Consider the following 16,355-nt stretch of genomic DNA (forward strand, 5'->3'; position numbering starts at 1 on the left):
TTTGTTTACAAATCTGTAAAATAGTTTTGGTTGATCTTTACATTTTTCTATGACATCTTTTTCATATTTTCTCTTTTACTCTCTGCACGCTTGTACATTCTATAACAAGTATATTTTTTCCATTTTTCAGGTCTTCTGTCTTTTTTCCATGTGGTCCAAGCTTCGTCTCTTTTGTCTTTTTACTCCCTACAACTTTTGTTGTACCAGCACTTTACATATTCTTTTTCTTGTTTTTGTCTTGGGACATACTTTTCCACTCCTTTTTTATAGATTTTTTCAAAATATTCCATTTCTCTTCCACTGTTGTTTCTTCTTTGTATATTCCTTCCCAGTTTTCTTTTTGAAAGAATTCTCTTATTTTATCAAAGTTTGTTTTTTCATACATCATTCTTCCTTTTTTATATTATTAATTTCTTTTCATGTATTTTTCCTCATTTAGTTCCAGTTCAATCAGTATATGGTCACTTTTACTCATTGGTGTTTTATATTCAATCTTTTCTACTATTCTAGGTTCAGATGTGATTATCAGGTCTATTCTCGATGGTTCTTCTTCATTTCTATACCTAGTGTTCTCCTGTATCCATTGTGTCATTTGTATGTATATGTATATATGTATGTATGTATATGTATATATGTATGTGTGTATATTTATATACATATTTGCATATATATATATATATATATATATATATATATGTATGTATATATATATGTATGTATATATATATATATGTATATATATATATATGTATACATATATGTATGTATATGTAATACAGACGCTCCTCTACTTACGTTAATTCGTTTTACGTTTTTTCGATTTTACATTTGAACTGACGGTAAAAAAAAAATTGTAAAAAAATTTGGGTGGAAAGTTGTATTTTTCACATGTTTTGAGTTTAGGGGAAAGTGGGGGGGCCTATAATTTTGCGCCCAAACTTTTCGCGGCCACTGTATATATATATATATACACACACACGAGGTCTGTTAAAAAAATATGCCGACTGTTTGAATTGTGCGGCTCCAGTTGGTTCCAGGGGAATCCGCTAGGTGTCACTAGGTTTGCACAGATAAGCAGATTACAGTGCCATTTCCCGATTGCAGGTATCTTTATTTGTGTATTAGCTATGCGTTTTTTTAGTGGAGTGCGATTTTTTTTGTTGGGTGGATTTCAGAATGAATGACGTGAAGGAGCAACAACTTGTTGTGAAATTGTGTTAAACTTGGAAAATCTGCGACTGAAACTTTTGCTATGCTTAACACAGCTTACATTGATGTTGCTATGAAGCATACTGAGTGTTTCAAGTGGTATGAGCGTTTTAAGGATGGTCGACAGTCCATTGAAGATGATGAGTATCCTGGACGTCCTTCCATGTCAACTAACGACCCATACGTCAACAAAATCAACACCATGGTGCAGGCAAATTGATGTCTGACTGTCAGGGAGCTTACTGAGGAGTGTGGGATATCAGTTGGATCTTGTTACGAGATTTTGACAAAAAGATTGAAGATCCACTGCGTTGCTGCGAAATTTGTGCCATGCCTGATGTCAGACGAACAAAAAGCCCATCGCGTCCAGGTTTGTCAGGAACTGCTTAGTCGTTTAGAAGATGAAAACTTCTTGTCCAGGATCATAACAGGTGATGAATCATGGGTTTATGGTTTTAACATTGAATCAAAGATCCAATTGTCCCAGTGGATGAGTGAAACCTCCCCCAGACCCAAAAAAGTTCGCCAAGTACGATCCAAGGTCAAGGTGATGCTGACAGTTTTCTTCAATGCTAAGGGTGCTGTTCACCATGAGTACCTCCCTGAAGGCTCCACAGTGAACCAGACTTACTACACTGAAGTTCTGAAATGTCTGAGGGATGCCATCCGTTGCAAAAGGCCAGAAATGTGGAGGAGTGGCAACTGGTTTTTCCATCACAACAATGCTCCAGCCCATTCAGCCCTCAGAACTTGAGTTTTTGGCCAAACACTCGATCACTGTTCTTCCCCACCCCACTACTCACCTGACTTTGCTCCTTGCAATTTTTTCTTGTTCCCCAAACTCAAAAGACCCTTGAAAGGAAGAAGATTTGAGATGATTCCTGAGATTATGGCAAATGCGACAAAGGAGCTGAAGGACATTACAAAAGAAGCATACCAGGACTGTTTCAACAAGCGGAAACACCATTGGGATAAGTGCGTTTGTTAGGGAGGAGAGTACTTTGAAGGGGACCCAGATCTGTAACTTCTAAATAAAGTACATTTTGCTTTATGACGTCAGTCCGTGTATTTTTTGAACAGCCCTTGTGTGTGTATATATATATTATATATATATGTATATATATAATATATATTTTGCTTGAAAACACGAGGAAATAAAAAATTGGAATACTGAACATTTTCATCTATGTAACCCCTTCCATATGATGACACCTACGTAGGCGTCATGAGGAGCAAGTGGGTACGCGAGGATGCCGATGTCGGCATCTTGATTATATTTATTGTAGTTGTACCTGCGTGACCCCCATACTCTGTAAACTGGCTTCATCATATTTTCTATGGTTATCAAAATTCATGAGTGAAAGAGAGAACGAGCAATACAGCGGTGACTTTATTTTTTATAATGTGAGTATTGTGATGCAACATTGCACATCTGGCAGCTAATGCTGCCTGCGAGATTTTGGCCCGGAGTGAAGGGGTTAAGACATTTTCAAAGTACATAGTATCACAACAAAGTATAGCTTAAATACAATAGTGTAGAGAACAGGAGAGGTCACTCAACATAAATACATAAGGATTGTCTTACAAAGAAACAAAAATAGAAAAAAAAAATATTAACAAATAAATAAATAAAGTGGATGACAATTGACACATGTGATAAAATGTCACACAAGATAGCTAAGACTAGTGCTTAAATTGAGATTCTCATTGAAAGTTTTTTTAATGAGACACGATTCAATTATATTCCGTACCAAATAGGAACTACATGAAACAATTTCTTGGGAATTGTCCCAATCAATGCAATGGTTGTAGTCTCTAATGTGAGCAAAAATCCCACTTGATGATTGGACAATACAGACACTATACTTGCGCTGGTTCAATCTAAATTTTAATTCCTTGCCAGTCTGACCAATGTAACAAGAATTGCAATTCTTGCAAGGAATACTGTAGACACAACCCTTCAAATTATCAGGCGAATTCTTGAAAAGAAGTTTTTTGATTGTATTGTTTTTAAATACAACATTAACATTAAGAACCTTAAGGACACTAGGAATATAATTGAATCGTGTCACATTAAAAAATATTTCAATGAGAATCTCAATTTAAGCACCATCATCTAGCCTTCAAGAGATAAACTGTTCATAAGCATAAAAGTGGTCCATTGCACATGCTAAGATAGGAGCTACTCTGATCTTGTCATCACTGCTGAGTTGCTGGTGGATGGCAAACACACCATCAACAACTCTTAATGGTATGATGTCTTACAGCTTTGAGAAACCCCACAACCAGCACACCAATTTGAGATGGTCCAGCCACTTCAGCATGTCATGTGACAATCCATTGAATTCTGGAAATAGCCAGATGTCCACCACAGGACACTAGTCACCTGGAGTGTGGTAATGAAAGTGTGTAAAAATGCACATTAATATTTCTTGTCTCACAACCAAGCTACAGAGACCGAGGCCTGGTAGACTCTGCTAGCCAGAGTTATACTGTTTTCCACCACAACTGCCACTAAGTCATCTAGCCAATTGCAGGCTTTACATGGTGGCCTGACTAGTGACATCATCACAGACTAGCAGACAGCCAGAGTGCTCATCAGCATAAACAATTATATTCCCACAGTCACGCATCATTGCATCTACACACAAAGAAGTACATATGATATAGTAATATAAATCATAACACAATAGATAATTCATAACAATTAGATGCAGCACAATATAATACAACACATACACAATAAATATATACATACATATACTAAGGGCTTTTTCCCCCTTACAAGGGAGGTAGCCAAAGTCAAAGGCATAAATCCACTTCCATTCATTATCCCTCCTGCCCTCTTTTCTTGGCTTCTCCTGGATGACAGGTCATCCCTGCATCTTGCCCATTGCCCTGGGTCAGAAGCAAAGCAGAAAGACACAGCACATCCACAGCAAGGCTGCTTCATTAAATCAGCAACCCCCCTTCTCCGTCGCCTCATGTAGAAAAAGAGAAGACTGAAATAAATCCCTTTGGGCTGTATCAGAATATCATTCACACATAGCAAAACATACCAATATGAGTCAAATTCTCATGCCCAGCATCAGATGCCTGAGGTATGATGGTTGATACATTACAATATTCACGTTATGAAATATAGTCACTGCTGTATTACTCATTCTCTTTCACTGAAGATTAATAGACCCAGAAAACGTGATCAAGCCAGTTCACAGAATTTGGGGGTCACTCAGTTACAACTACAAAACAAATATAACAAGACACCGACAGCAGGATCCTTGTATACCCACTTGCGCCTCATGACGCCTACATAGGCATCATTGTATGGAAGAAGTTAAACACAAGTATTTCAAATATGGTTGCACTTAGCCAGTAAGAATGATAAACAGAATGTAATCACTCAGAAACTTTACTCTCCTAGATTTACTTGCCTTACATTAAAGTATGTGTTCTTTAACCCTTAGGTCCCAGGCAGAGATGCTGCACACATGTCGAGGGACTATAAGCCTCCATGGTGCTGTCATACATACAGAGGATTCATGTAATTTTGTCATCAGCAATGGTGGCACTCAAACGTTTCACTTGAAGGCATCATCTGAAGTGGAACGCCAAAAATGGGTAACAGCTCTTGAGCTTGCAAAGGCCAAGGCTATTCGGCAGATGGAAAGTGGTGAGTGTTATTTCCTTTGCTTTGTTATTCTCCTCTGATTTCCTAATGAACCCAACTTTCAAATAGTTCATAGTGCACTCGATCATTGATATAAGGGACCTCTATTGTAGGGATTTCAGGTTTTAGGAACTCCATATTCAAAAAGTACTGGATGATGATTTTTTTGTGTATTTACCTAGTTGTATTATATGGGAAGGGGAGCTATGCCTGTGGTAACCCGTTTTTGTATCTCACAAGGTCAAGTTTGTTCTTAAATTGTTGTATTGTGTTTGCACACACTATTTCTTCATCCAATTTGTTCCATATATCTATCACTCTGTGTGGGAAGCTGTTCTTTTTCAGGTCTCTTCTGTAGTTATCCTTTTTGAGTTTCATTGGATGTGTGTGTATGTATTTATCTAAATTACCTAATTGTAGTATACAGGAAAGGAGCAATGCTTGTTGGGTCCCATCTCCTATTCTCCGATTTTCTAACATTCCTATGATTCCAACTTAATCTATATCTTTGATTCCCAATTATCATATTTAGATTTGAATTTGTGAATTGTTTGATCTTATAAGCTATTCCACGTATACGTCTATATGGAAAATGTATTTCTTCACATCCTTTTGACATGTGGTCTTTCTTAATTTACTTCCATGACCTCTTAAACCCTCCCATCTTGAATCAGGAGATCTCTTCTGTCAGTGCAATCTATCCCCTTTAGTGACCTGAACACTGTAATCATGTCACCTTTTTCTCTTCGATCTTTCAAAGTTGGTAGACCTGGTACATTTAGTCTTTCCTTATATGGTTTATCTGCCATGTCTTGTTAATAATTACTCCTAGGTCCTTTTTGGAGCTAACATTTTTACTTTCTTTGTACCGATTTTATATTATCTTGATATTCTATTTTTACTTTTTCCAAACTCTATTATACTACATTTCTTGATGTTGAAGTTCACTTCCCACTTTTGGCTCCATTCCCAGACTTTGTCCAGGTCTCTCTGTAGTGATTCAGTCTTTTTCTGTACTTTCTTTAGTAGTTTTGCGTCATCTGCAAAGAAGTTTATATAGCATTCTACAACTTCATTCATGTCATTTATATATATATAGCAAACATTATTGGAGCTAATACTGAACCTTATGGGACTCCAATTATCATTTCTTCCCAGGTGATTGGGTGGGGGATGAGGGGTGAGGGAGTATGTATGAGAAATAAATTGACACAGCCCAAAGGAATTTCTCCCTGTCTTCTCCTTTTCTGCATGAGGGGATGGAGAGTGGAGGTCGCCAGTTCAATGTGGCACTGCTTTTGACCCAGGGCAGTGGACAAGATGCAGGGATGACTTGTCATCCAGGAGGTGCCAAGATAAGGGGGAGGGAAGAGAGTAGAGGGGAGTGGAGTATGTAGGGGAGGGAATGGGTGGGAGATGTTTTTATGCCTTTGTTTTTTTTGGCTACCTCCAGTGTAAGGGGGAAAAAGTCTTTGGTATATGTATGTACATATTTATCCATTCCATCATTATAGAATTCTTGTAATATTGTCATTTATCTTCCATCTTTGTTTCTTCATTAAAGAAGTTTTTCCATTCACTTTTTAAAAGAATTTTCTGAGTTTCCCAAAATCTGTTTTGTTGTACATTAGTCCTCCTTTTCTGTGTTTCTCATTTCTTCCCAAATAAATTTCATCTTTTAATTTGAATTCAATTAGTGTGTGGTCCCTCTTCCCAATTGGTGTCTTGTATTCCATTTTATCCTCAATTTCAGGCTCTGACATAAATATTAAGTCTAGTTTTGACAGTTCTTCATTATTTCTATATCTGGTATTCTCTTTTACCCATAAAGTCATTGTGTATTCAATGGTCATTTCCAGTAGAATATTTCCCCAAAGGTCCTCTCCACCTTTCACTGTCATCTCCCAACATATTTAGAGTTAAAGTCACCCATAATTACTAAATTTCCTTCTTTCAGTATTTCAATGTATGCTTTGTGTCCTCCAACATTTTAGAATGGTTACTTTCTTTCTCAGAATATGTTTTTGGGGCCACATATATCACTACAAATTTTCTACTTTTCATGTCACTGTTCTCAACTTTTATCATAATCAATTCCACATTATTATTTTCTTCTGTTATCTCATCACATTTAAACCTTTCTCATTCAAAAACATGAATCCTCCACTCAGTTTCTCCTCTCTATTTTTTATCCAGTGATTATATCTGGTTTCTCTTCTGCCAGATAGTCGTATAATTCATTCTTGAAATCATATCATATATGTTGGTATACATCATTTAGAATTTTTTCCTCTTTCCTCCTTTTTTGTTTCTGGTATTTTCTTTTTTTATATACCATTAACAGCCTCAGGTCCAGTACTCTCCAAAAAAACTCATTCTTTTTGGTCTCTGTTCTTCTCTTGTTTTTTTTCTTTAGCTTCATTTCTTAATGTTTTTTCCAATTCTTTTTTCCTTATCAGTTCTTTTTTTATGGGTATATATTTTTAATTTTCACTTTTTGCCAACTTTGCTGTTTTTGTTAGTACTTCTGCTATCATTTGAGACCTTAGTTTAATTTTTAGTGGTCTATTTTTTTTCTTTATGGTATAGTCCCATTCTATGTACTTCCTCTATTTCCTTTTCCATTTCTTGTCCCTCTTGTATCTCTTTCAGAATTTCTTTTACTATTTCTTTCTCTTTTTCTCTTAAGTATCTAGCTATATTGTGTATTTCTTTAACCCCTTTAATACGAGCCAAAATCTCGCGGACAGCATTAGCTGCCAGACGTGCGATGTTGCATCATAATACTCGCATTATAAAAAATAAAGTCACCACTGTATTAATTGTTTTCTCTTTCACCCGTGAATTTTGATAACCATAGAAAATATGATGAAGCCAGTTTACAGAGTATGGGGGGGGTCACACAGGTACAACTACAATAAATATAATCAAGACGCTGATGTCGGCATCCTCGCATACCCACTTGCTCCTCATGATGCCTACGTAGGCGTCACCGTATTGAAGGGGTTAATACCATAAACTATCATACCCTTTTTATTTATCAACTGTGTGTCCGACACAATTTTCTTCCTCTATATTTACTTTAATGACTTTCTTTTGCATTTTCTTCTACTTGTACAATTTCTTTAAAGACTATTTTTTGGTTTTCTTGTTCCACTTTCCATTGATTTTTGATTCTTGAAGATCTGTCTCTTTTATGGTTTCTCCAGCTTTCGTGGTCACTGCTTGTATTTGTTCTTTTACTTCCTTTTCAAAGCCTCATTTTTGTTAGTATCTTAATTTTTCATTCTTTCATTCAAATTCATTTTGTTTAATTCCTTTCTTAGATCATTAAAGCTCCCTGTTTGTTTCAGCATTTTGTTTTCTCAATTTGTTCACTTCTTTATACATTGCCCTGTATTCAGCTTTTAGATTGTGATTTCATTTTATTAGTTCTGTAATCTCCTGATTTCTTATAATATTTTTATACCTTGTTTCTCTTTCCAGTAATCCACTTTCTTTTGGAAACCCTGAAAATGCTATATTTTCATACCTTTGATTCCTCTTTGACATTTCCATGTTGGAACTCTTTGGGATGACATCTAATGGCAATTCAACCCTGCTTATATCTAGTCTTCTCTTCATTGGTTCACTATATTTTTGTCTATCTTCATCATCCTCTATTTTATATTTTTACCACTAAGTGAATTTACTCTATTATATCATTTTGGTCACTTGATAAACAAAGGTCCCCTGTCCCAATATACCAACTAGGCGTTTCCTCCAACTTATTGAAAAAGTGCTGGACTCCAGAACATTCTAGACATCCATTCCAGACTGTGGTTCATGTGTGTGTGTGTTGTATTTACCTAGTTGTATTTTATGGGAAGAGAGCTATGCCCGTAGTGACCCACTTTTGGATCTTTCCGCATCCAGTTTGTTCTTAGTCATGTATAGTTTTAGCACTTACCGTTTCCTCATTCAGTTTGTTCCAGATATCTATCACTCTGTGTGGGAAGCTATTCTTTTTCAGATCTCTTCTGTAACTGTCCTTCTTAAGTTTCTTCTTGTGTCCTCTTGTTTTTCTTCTGTCCAACTTTAGTAAGTCATCTCTATCAAGAATTTTCATCCCTTTCATAATTCTGTAGATGGTTAGCAAATCGCCTCTTTCTCTTCTTTGTTCCATAAAATCAGTTATCATCTCTTTCCATTGAGCTGCTATTATCTATATTTCTGCTCTTTATTTCTGCTCTTCACACCTCTGCTTCCTTGTTGTTTGTTTGTATATTCTCCCCCGTTTGTTTACGCCTCTCCTAAGATCCTGGGCCCATTCGTCCCCTTCTTCGTTTCCTTCCATTTTCCTCAGTAATTCCTCCCCTTCTCCTTTTCTTCACCTTCCCACTACATCACGAGCTTTCCCCTTCCCTATTAATACAACACAGGTACTTCCTTGTCGTTGTGATCCTTGGAATTTGCAGTTTTCTCTGGAGACCAAACTTCGTTGTCACCTCTACTGACGTGTGTGTGTGTGTATTTACCTAGTTGTATTTTGCGTGAAGGGGAGCTATGCTCATGGTGTCCCGCCTTTGTATCTCGCAGTGTCTAGTTTGCTTTTAAATTCATGAATGGTTTTTGCGCATACTGTTTCATTATCCAGTTTGTTCCAAGTGTCCGCTACTCTATGTGGAAAACTGTTTTTCTTCAGTTCTCTTCTGTAGCTATGTTCTTTGATTTTCTTTCCATGCCCTCTTGTCCCAGTTTAGTAAGTCCTCTCTATCGAGTATCTCTGTGCCTTTCATGATTTTGTAGATGGTCAGTAGGTCACCTCTCTCTCTTCTTTGCTCCAGCATCGGTAACTCCAGTTTAGCCAATCTCTCCTCATATGATAGGTTTGCAAGTGCAGGTGCCATTTTTGTAGCTGCTCTCTGGATTCTTTCTATTTTCTTTATATTATTTTTGGTAATGGGGGACCACAATGTCACCGCATACTCTAGTCTAGGCCTTATCAATGTAACCAATATTTTTTTTTTTTATAATTTCTTTGTCCAAGTATGCAAATGCCACTTCTATTGATCTTAGCAAGTTGTAAGTCTCCCTGACAATTTTGTTAATCTGTTTGTCATAGGACAAGTCGTTTGTGATAATTACCCCCAAATCTTTTCGGATCCTGCCTTCTTTACCTCCTTGGTTCCAATTGTATATTTTCCTGATATTCTGTTTTTGCTTTTTCCAAACTCCATTATGCTACACTTCTTAGTATTAAAGTCCACTTCCCATTTCTGACTCCAGTTCCATACCTTATTCAGGTCTTCCTGCAGTACTTCACAGTCCTTATCAGTTTCTACTTTCCTTAACAGTTTGGCATCGTCTGCAAAGAAGCTCATGTAACATTTCACATCCTCATCCATGTCATTTGTATAAATAGCAAACATTATTGGTGCCAATACAGATCCTTGCAGTACTCCACTGATCACCTCTTTCCAATCTGAATATTTTTCTCTGAGCACTACTCTCATCTTTCTACCAATCAGGAAGTCCTCCATCCATTTTAGTAGGTTCCCTTGTATTCCTCCTATGTGTTCCAGTTTTTTTTAGTAATTTTCTGTGTGGTACTTTGTCAAAAGCTTTTTGCAAGTCTAGGAATGCACAATCATACCCATCCATTTCTTTCTTGCACTATGTCTGTAGTCTTGAGTAGAAACATATTAAGTTTGTGGTGCATGATCTTCCTTGTCTGAACCCAAGTTGTCTTGGGTTTATTATGTTGTGTGTATTTACCTAGTTGTATTTACCTAGTTGTATTTTACGGGAAGGGGAGCTATGCTCGTGAGGTCCCGTCTTCATATCTCATTTTATCTAAACTATTTTTAAATTCATGTATTGTTTTTGCACACACCACTTTCTCATCTAACTTGTTCCAACTGTCTATTGCTCTGTGAGGAAAGCTGTTCTTTTTCAAATCTCTTCTATAGTTGTCTTTTTTTATTTTCTTTCCGTGTCCTCTTGTATTTCTGTCATCCCATTTTATCAGATTCTCTCTATCAGTAATTTCTATGCCTTTCATGATTCTGTAAATAGCTATCAAATCTCCTCTCTCTCTTCTTTGCTCTAGTGTCTGTAGTTTAAGTTTTTGTAGTCTCTCTTCATATGATAGTTTTGAGAGTGTTGGTGCCAGTTTAGTAATTGCTCTTTGTATTCTTTCAAGTTTTTTTATACATTTTTTTGTACTTGGTGACCATATCGTTGCTGCATATTCCAATCTTGGTCTTATCAGGGTGATTAGGATTTTCCTCACCATTTCTTCATCCAGGTATGTAAATGCCACTTTGATTGTTCTTATTAAATTATAAGTTTCTCCAAAAATCTTATTTATATGTTTCTCAGGTGACATATTATTCATAACAATGACTCCCAGGTCCCTCTCATTTTCTACTCTTTTTATTCCTTCTTCTCCCAAATTATATGATCCTGTTATTCTGTTTTTGCTTTTTCCAAATTCCATTATACTACACTTTTTTGTATTGAACTCCATCTCCCACTTCCTACTCCATTCTTGTACTTTATTTAGATCTCTCTGTAGTGATTCACAATCCTCTTCAGTTTTCACTCTTTTCAGTAATTTTGCATCATCTGCAAAGAAGCTCATATAGCTTTCAATTCCTTCATCCATATCATTAATATATATAGCAAACATTATTGGGGCCAGAACTGTTCCCTGCGGGACACCGCTTATTACTTCATTCCATTTTGAGTGCTGATCTCTTATCACTACTCTCATTTTTCTTTCTTGCAAAAAGTCTTCCATCCAATTTAGCAATTTACCTTGTATTCCTCCTTCATATTCTAATTTTTTAAGCAACTTCTTATGTGGTACTTTGTCAAAAGCTTTTTTTAGGTCTAGAAATGCACAATCAGCCCATCCATCTCTTTCTTGTATTATATCTATTAGTCTTGAATAGAAACATATTAAATTGGTGACGCATGATCGTCCTTGTCTGAATCCAAATTGCCTTGGATTTAGTACGTTGTTTTTTTCCAAGTATTTTACCCATCTACTTTTGATAATTCTTTCACATATTTTTGCTATTGTACTTGTTAGAGAGACTGGTCTATAGTTGGTAGGTTCTTCTTTATTTCCTCCTTTATATATAGGTACTATATTTGCTTTTTTCCAATCTTCTGGAACTTTTCCTTCTTTTAAGGAACTGCTTATTATGCTATGTATTTTGTCTGCCAGTTCATTCCTACATTCTTTCAGAATCCAGTTTGCTATTTCATCTGGCCCATGCGATTTTCTGACATCAAAATTACCCAAGTGTGTCAATATTTCATTCTTCGTTACTTCTATTTCTTCCATAGGGGGGACTTTTTCCTTCCACTCAATCTCTTCAGGTTGTATATTTTCCCTTGTAAACACTGATTTAAAATGTTTGTTCATAATTTCTGCCATTTCCATTTCCTCAGTGTATTCAACTCCTCCTTGTCTTAATTTCTCTAAGTCTTGTTTGTTTTTCAGTTTATTGTTTACAAATCTGTAGAATAGTTTTGGTTGATCTTTACACTTTTCTATAACATCTTTTTCATATTTTCTTTTTTCCTCTCTGCACTTTTGTACATATTCATTTCTATAACCAGTATATATTTTCCATTTTTCAGGTCTTCTGTCTTTTTTCCATCCGGTCCAGGCTTTGTCTCTTTTGTCTTTTAACTCCCTACAACTTTTGTTGTACCAGCATTTTACATATTCTTTTTCTTGTTTTTGTCTTGGGACATACTTTTCCACTCCTTCTTTGTAAATTTTTGTCAAAATATTCCATTTCTCTTCCACTGATGTTTCTTCTTTGTATATTTCTTCCCAGTTTTCTTGTTGGAAGAATTCTCTTATTTTATCAAAGTTTGTTTTTTCATACATCATTCTTCCTTTTCTATATTGTTCATTTCTTTTCATATATTTTTCTTCATTAAGTTCCAGTTCAATCAATATGTGGTCACTTTTACCTATTGGTGTTTTATATTCAATCTTGTCCACTATTCTAGGTTCAGATGTAATTATTAAGTCTAGCCTCGATGGTTCTTCTTCATTTCTATACCTAGTGTTCTCTTGTATCCATTGTGTCATTGAATGGTCAGTAATCATCTCAAGTAGAGCATTTCCCCATGAGTCATCACCACTCTTTACTGTCATTTCTTCCCAGCAGATTTCTTTGCAATTAAAGTCGCCCATCATAACTATTCTTCCTCCGTCTTCCATTATTTTAGTTAATGCTATCTTTGTGTCCTCTAACATACTTTTATGTTCACTCTCCTCCCATGAGGCTGTTTTCGGAGGCACATAATTGATCACAAATTTTCTGCTCTTCTTATCTCGGTCTTCCACTTCTATCATAATCATCTCTACTGTATTCTTTCCATATATGACACCTTTCACGTTTATATCCTTCTTTGTCAGGAACATAACTCCACCCCCTTGTTTTTTCTCTCTGTTTCTAATCCAATAATTGTATGTATCATGTCCTACACTGTTGGGTGGTAGTGGGCCTTTTAATTTTGTTTCTACAATTCCCATTATGTCCGGTTCTTTTTCTTTCAAATAATCATTCAGTTCATTCAATCCTGTTATCAATCCATCTATATTTGTGTAAGACACTCTTAGTTTTCTGCCACTTCCATTGTGTTCTCTGTTTCCCTTATGTTTTTCTTTAGTATGTCGAACTGCTTTATTTTCATGTTCACTACTCTCCAATAGAATCTCTCTTTCTCTGACTCCGTTCTTTCCTCGTTTTTTGCCTTAGCTTCAATTCTTTTCTGCTTTTCTGCCTCTCTTTCCTCCTTATTCATTTCTCTTTTTATCCATACCTTTTTATATTGATCATTTGTTGCTAGTTTCCCTGTCTTGGATAGAATTTTCTCTGCCGTTGTTTGTGACCTGAATTTAATCTTAATTGGTCTGGTCTTATCTGTACTATATTTTCCGAGTCTGAATTTTTCCTCAATTTCCTTTATAATTTCTGGTTCATCTTCCTGGACTAATTTTAATAAACTGCTTACCCTTTCATTTTCCTCCTTGATTCTTGCGGTTCTATCTGGGTTATGTTTCTCTTCCATTCCTAATATAATTATACATTTCTTTTTGTCAGCTAATTCTCTTACTATATTCTCCTTCTGTCTCATCACTTTAATAACTGAGTCTTCATTATGTTCTTTCAATTGCTGTTTGACTATGTCAGTGAATGAAACCTTATTCCCTTCTTGAGTTATTCTCCAATTTTTAGCTTCTGTAGCTATTTTCTCACTGTTTTCATTACTATTCTTCTTCAATTTCTCATTCTCCTCCTTTACATTTCCTAACTGTCTTTTTAGGTCCTCTACTTCTTCAGTTAAGTTTCTGTTAGCCTTCTCTAGTTGTTCCAATCTTTCAATTCTCTGGAAGATGGAGTCTACCTTACCTAACTTACGTTCCAAGTCCTCGATCACCTTATCAACTCTCTCCTCTAGTCTTATCAGTCGGGGGGGGGTTGTGTCCCCCCACCCTCTTTAAATCCCTGGAACATATTCTCGTCACTTTCTACTGTATTTCTCCTCTCTATACTTCTAATCTTTACATTTTTATTTGCCATTTCGTCATCCGGTGGTCGTTTCATGTTGACCTTACGCCCGTCTGCCTGGGCCAAGTCCTCCACATCCTCATTTCCTTCCATTTCCCCAGCAATCCCTCCCCTTCTCCTCTTTTCCTACTTACCTACTGCCTCACGAGCAATTTCCCCCCCCCCCTGCAAATACAAAAAGGCACTTCTCTTTGCGTTGGTATCCACAATCTGCACTTTTCTTCAGAGCGTTCGTCAAGCCGTCCGTTCGTTGAAAGTGTGTGTGTGTATGTATTTACCTAGTTGTATTTACCTAGTTGTATTTTACGGGAAGGGGAGCTATGCTCGTGGGGTCCCGTCTTCATATCTCATTTTATCTAAACTATTTTTAAATTCATGTATTGTTTTTGCACACACCACTTTCTCATCTAACTTGTTCCAACTGTCTATTGCTCTGTGAGGAAAGCTGTTCTTTTTAAAATCTCTTCTATAGCTGTCTTTTTTTATTTTCTTTCCGTGTCCTCTTGTATTTCTGTCATCCCATTTTATCAGATTTTCTCTATCAGTAATTTCTATGCCTTTCATGATTCTGTAAATAGCTATCAAATCTCCTCTCTCTCTTCTTTGCTCTAGTGTCTGTAGTTTAAGTTTTTGTAGTCTCTCTTCATATGATAGTTTTGAGAGTGTTGGTGCCAGTTTTGTAATTGCTCTTTGTATTCTTTCAAGTTTTTTTATACATTTTTTTGTACTTGGTGACCATATCGTTGCTGCATATTCCAATCTTGGTCTTATCAGGGTGATTAGGATTTTCCTCACCATTTCTTCATCCAGGTATGTAAATGCCACTTTGATTGTTCTTATTAAATTATAAGTTTCTCCAAAAATCTTATTTATATGTTTCTCAGGTGACATATTATTCATAACAATGACTCCCAGGTCCTTCTCATTTTCTACTTTTTTTATTCCTTCTTTTCCCAAATTATATGATCCTGTTATTCTGTTTTTGCTTTTTCCAAATTCCATTATACTACACTTTTTTGTATTGAACTCCATCTCCCACTTCCTACTCCATTCTTGTACTTTATTTAGATCTCTCTGTAGTGATTCACAATCTTCTTCAGTTTTCACTCTTTTCAGTAATTTTGCATCATCTGCAAAGAAGCTCATATAGCTTTCAATTCCTTCATCCATATCATTAATATATATAGCAAACATTATTGGGGCCAGAACTGTTCCCTGCGGGACACCGCTTATTACTTCATTCCATTTTGAGTGCTGATCTCTTATCACTACTCTCATTTTTCTTTCTTGCAAAAAGTCTTCCATCCAATTTAGCAATTTACCTTGTATTCCTCCTTCATATTCTAATTTCTTAAGCAACTTCTTATGTGGTACTTTGTCAAAAGCTTTTTTTAGGTCTAGAAATGCACAATCAGCCCATCCATCTCTTTCTTGTATTATATCTATTAGCCTTGAATAGAAACATATTAAATTGGTGACGCATGATCGTCCTTGTCTGAATCCAAATTGCCTTGGATTTAGTACGTTGTTTTTTTCCAAGTATTTTACCCATCTACTTTTGATAATTCTTTCACATATTTTTGCTATTGTACTTGTTAGAGAGACTGGTCTATAGTTGGTAGGTTCTTCTTTATTTCCTCCTTTATATATAGGTACTATATTTGCTTTTTTCCAATCTTCTGGAACTTTTCCTTCTTTTAAGGAACTGCTTATTATGCTATGTATTTTGTCTGCCAGTTCATTCCTGCATTCTTTCAGAATCCAGTTTGCTATTTCATCTGGCCCATGCGATTTTCTGACATCAAAATTACCCAAGTGTGTCAATATTTCATTCTTTGTTACTTCTATTTCTTCCATAGGGGGGACTTTTTCCTTCCACTCAATCTCTTCAG

The 16,355-nt window shown here is 36.0% G+C and overlaps 1 protein-coding gene across 2 annotated transcripts in view; it reads left to right on the top strand.

Moving 5' to 3' along the window:
- The window catches only part of Osbp (oxysterol binding protein), a 261,125-nt gene that overhangs the window by 5,947 nt on the left and 238,823 nt on the right, over positions 1-16,355 (top strand). For both annotated transcript variants that reach the window (XM_076188974.1, XM_076188975.1), the window contains exon 2: positions 4,677-4,882. In XM_076188974.1, the coding sequence (XP_076045089.1) occupies positions 4,677-4,882 (206 nt within the window). The remainder of the gene's footprint in view (positions 1-4,676; positions 4,883-16,355) is intronic.

Source organism: Oratosquilla oratoria, chromosome 8 (assembly GCF_046742065.1).
Source record: "Oratosquilla oratoria isolate Oo_2021 chromosome 8, ASM4674206v1, whole genome shotgun sequence".
Classification (NCBI taxonomy): domain Eukaryota; kingdom Metazoa; phylum Arthropoda; class Malacostraca; order Stomatopoda; family Squillidae; genus Oratosquilla; species Oratosquilla oratoria.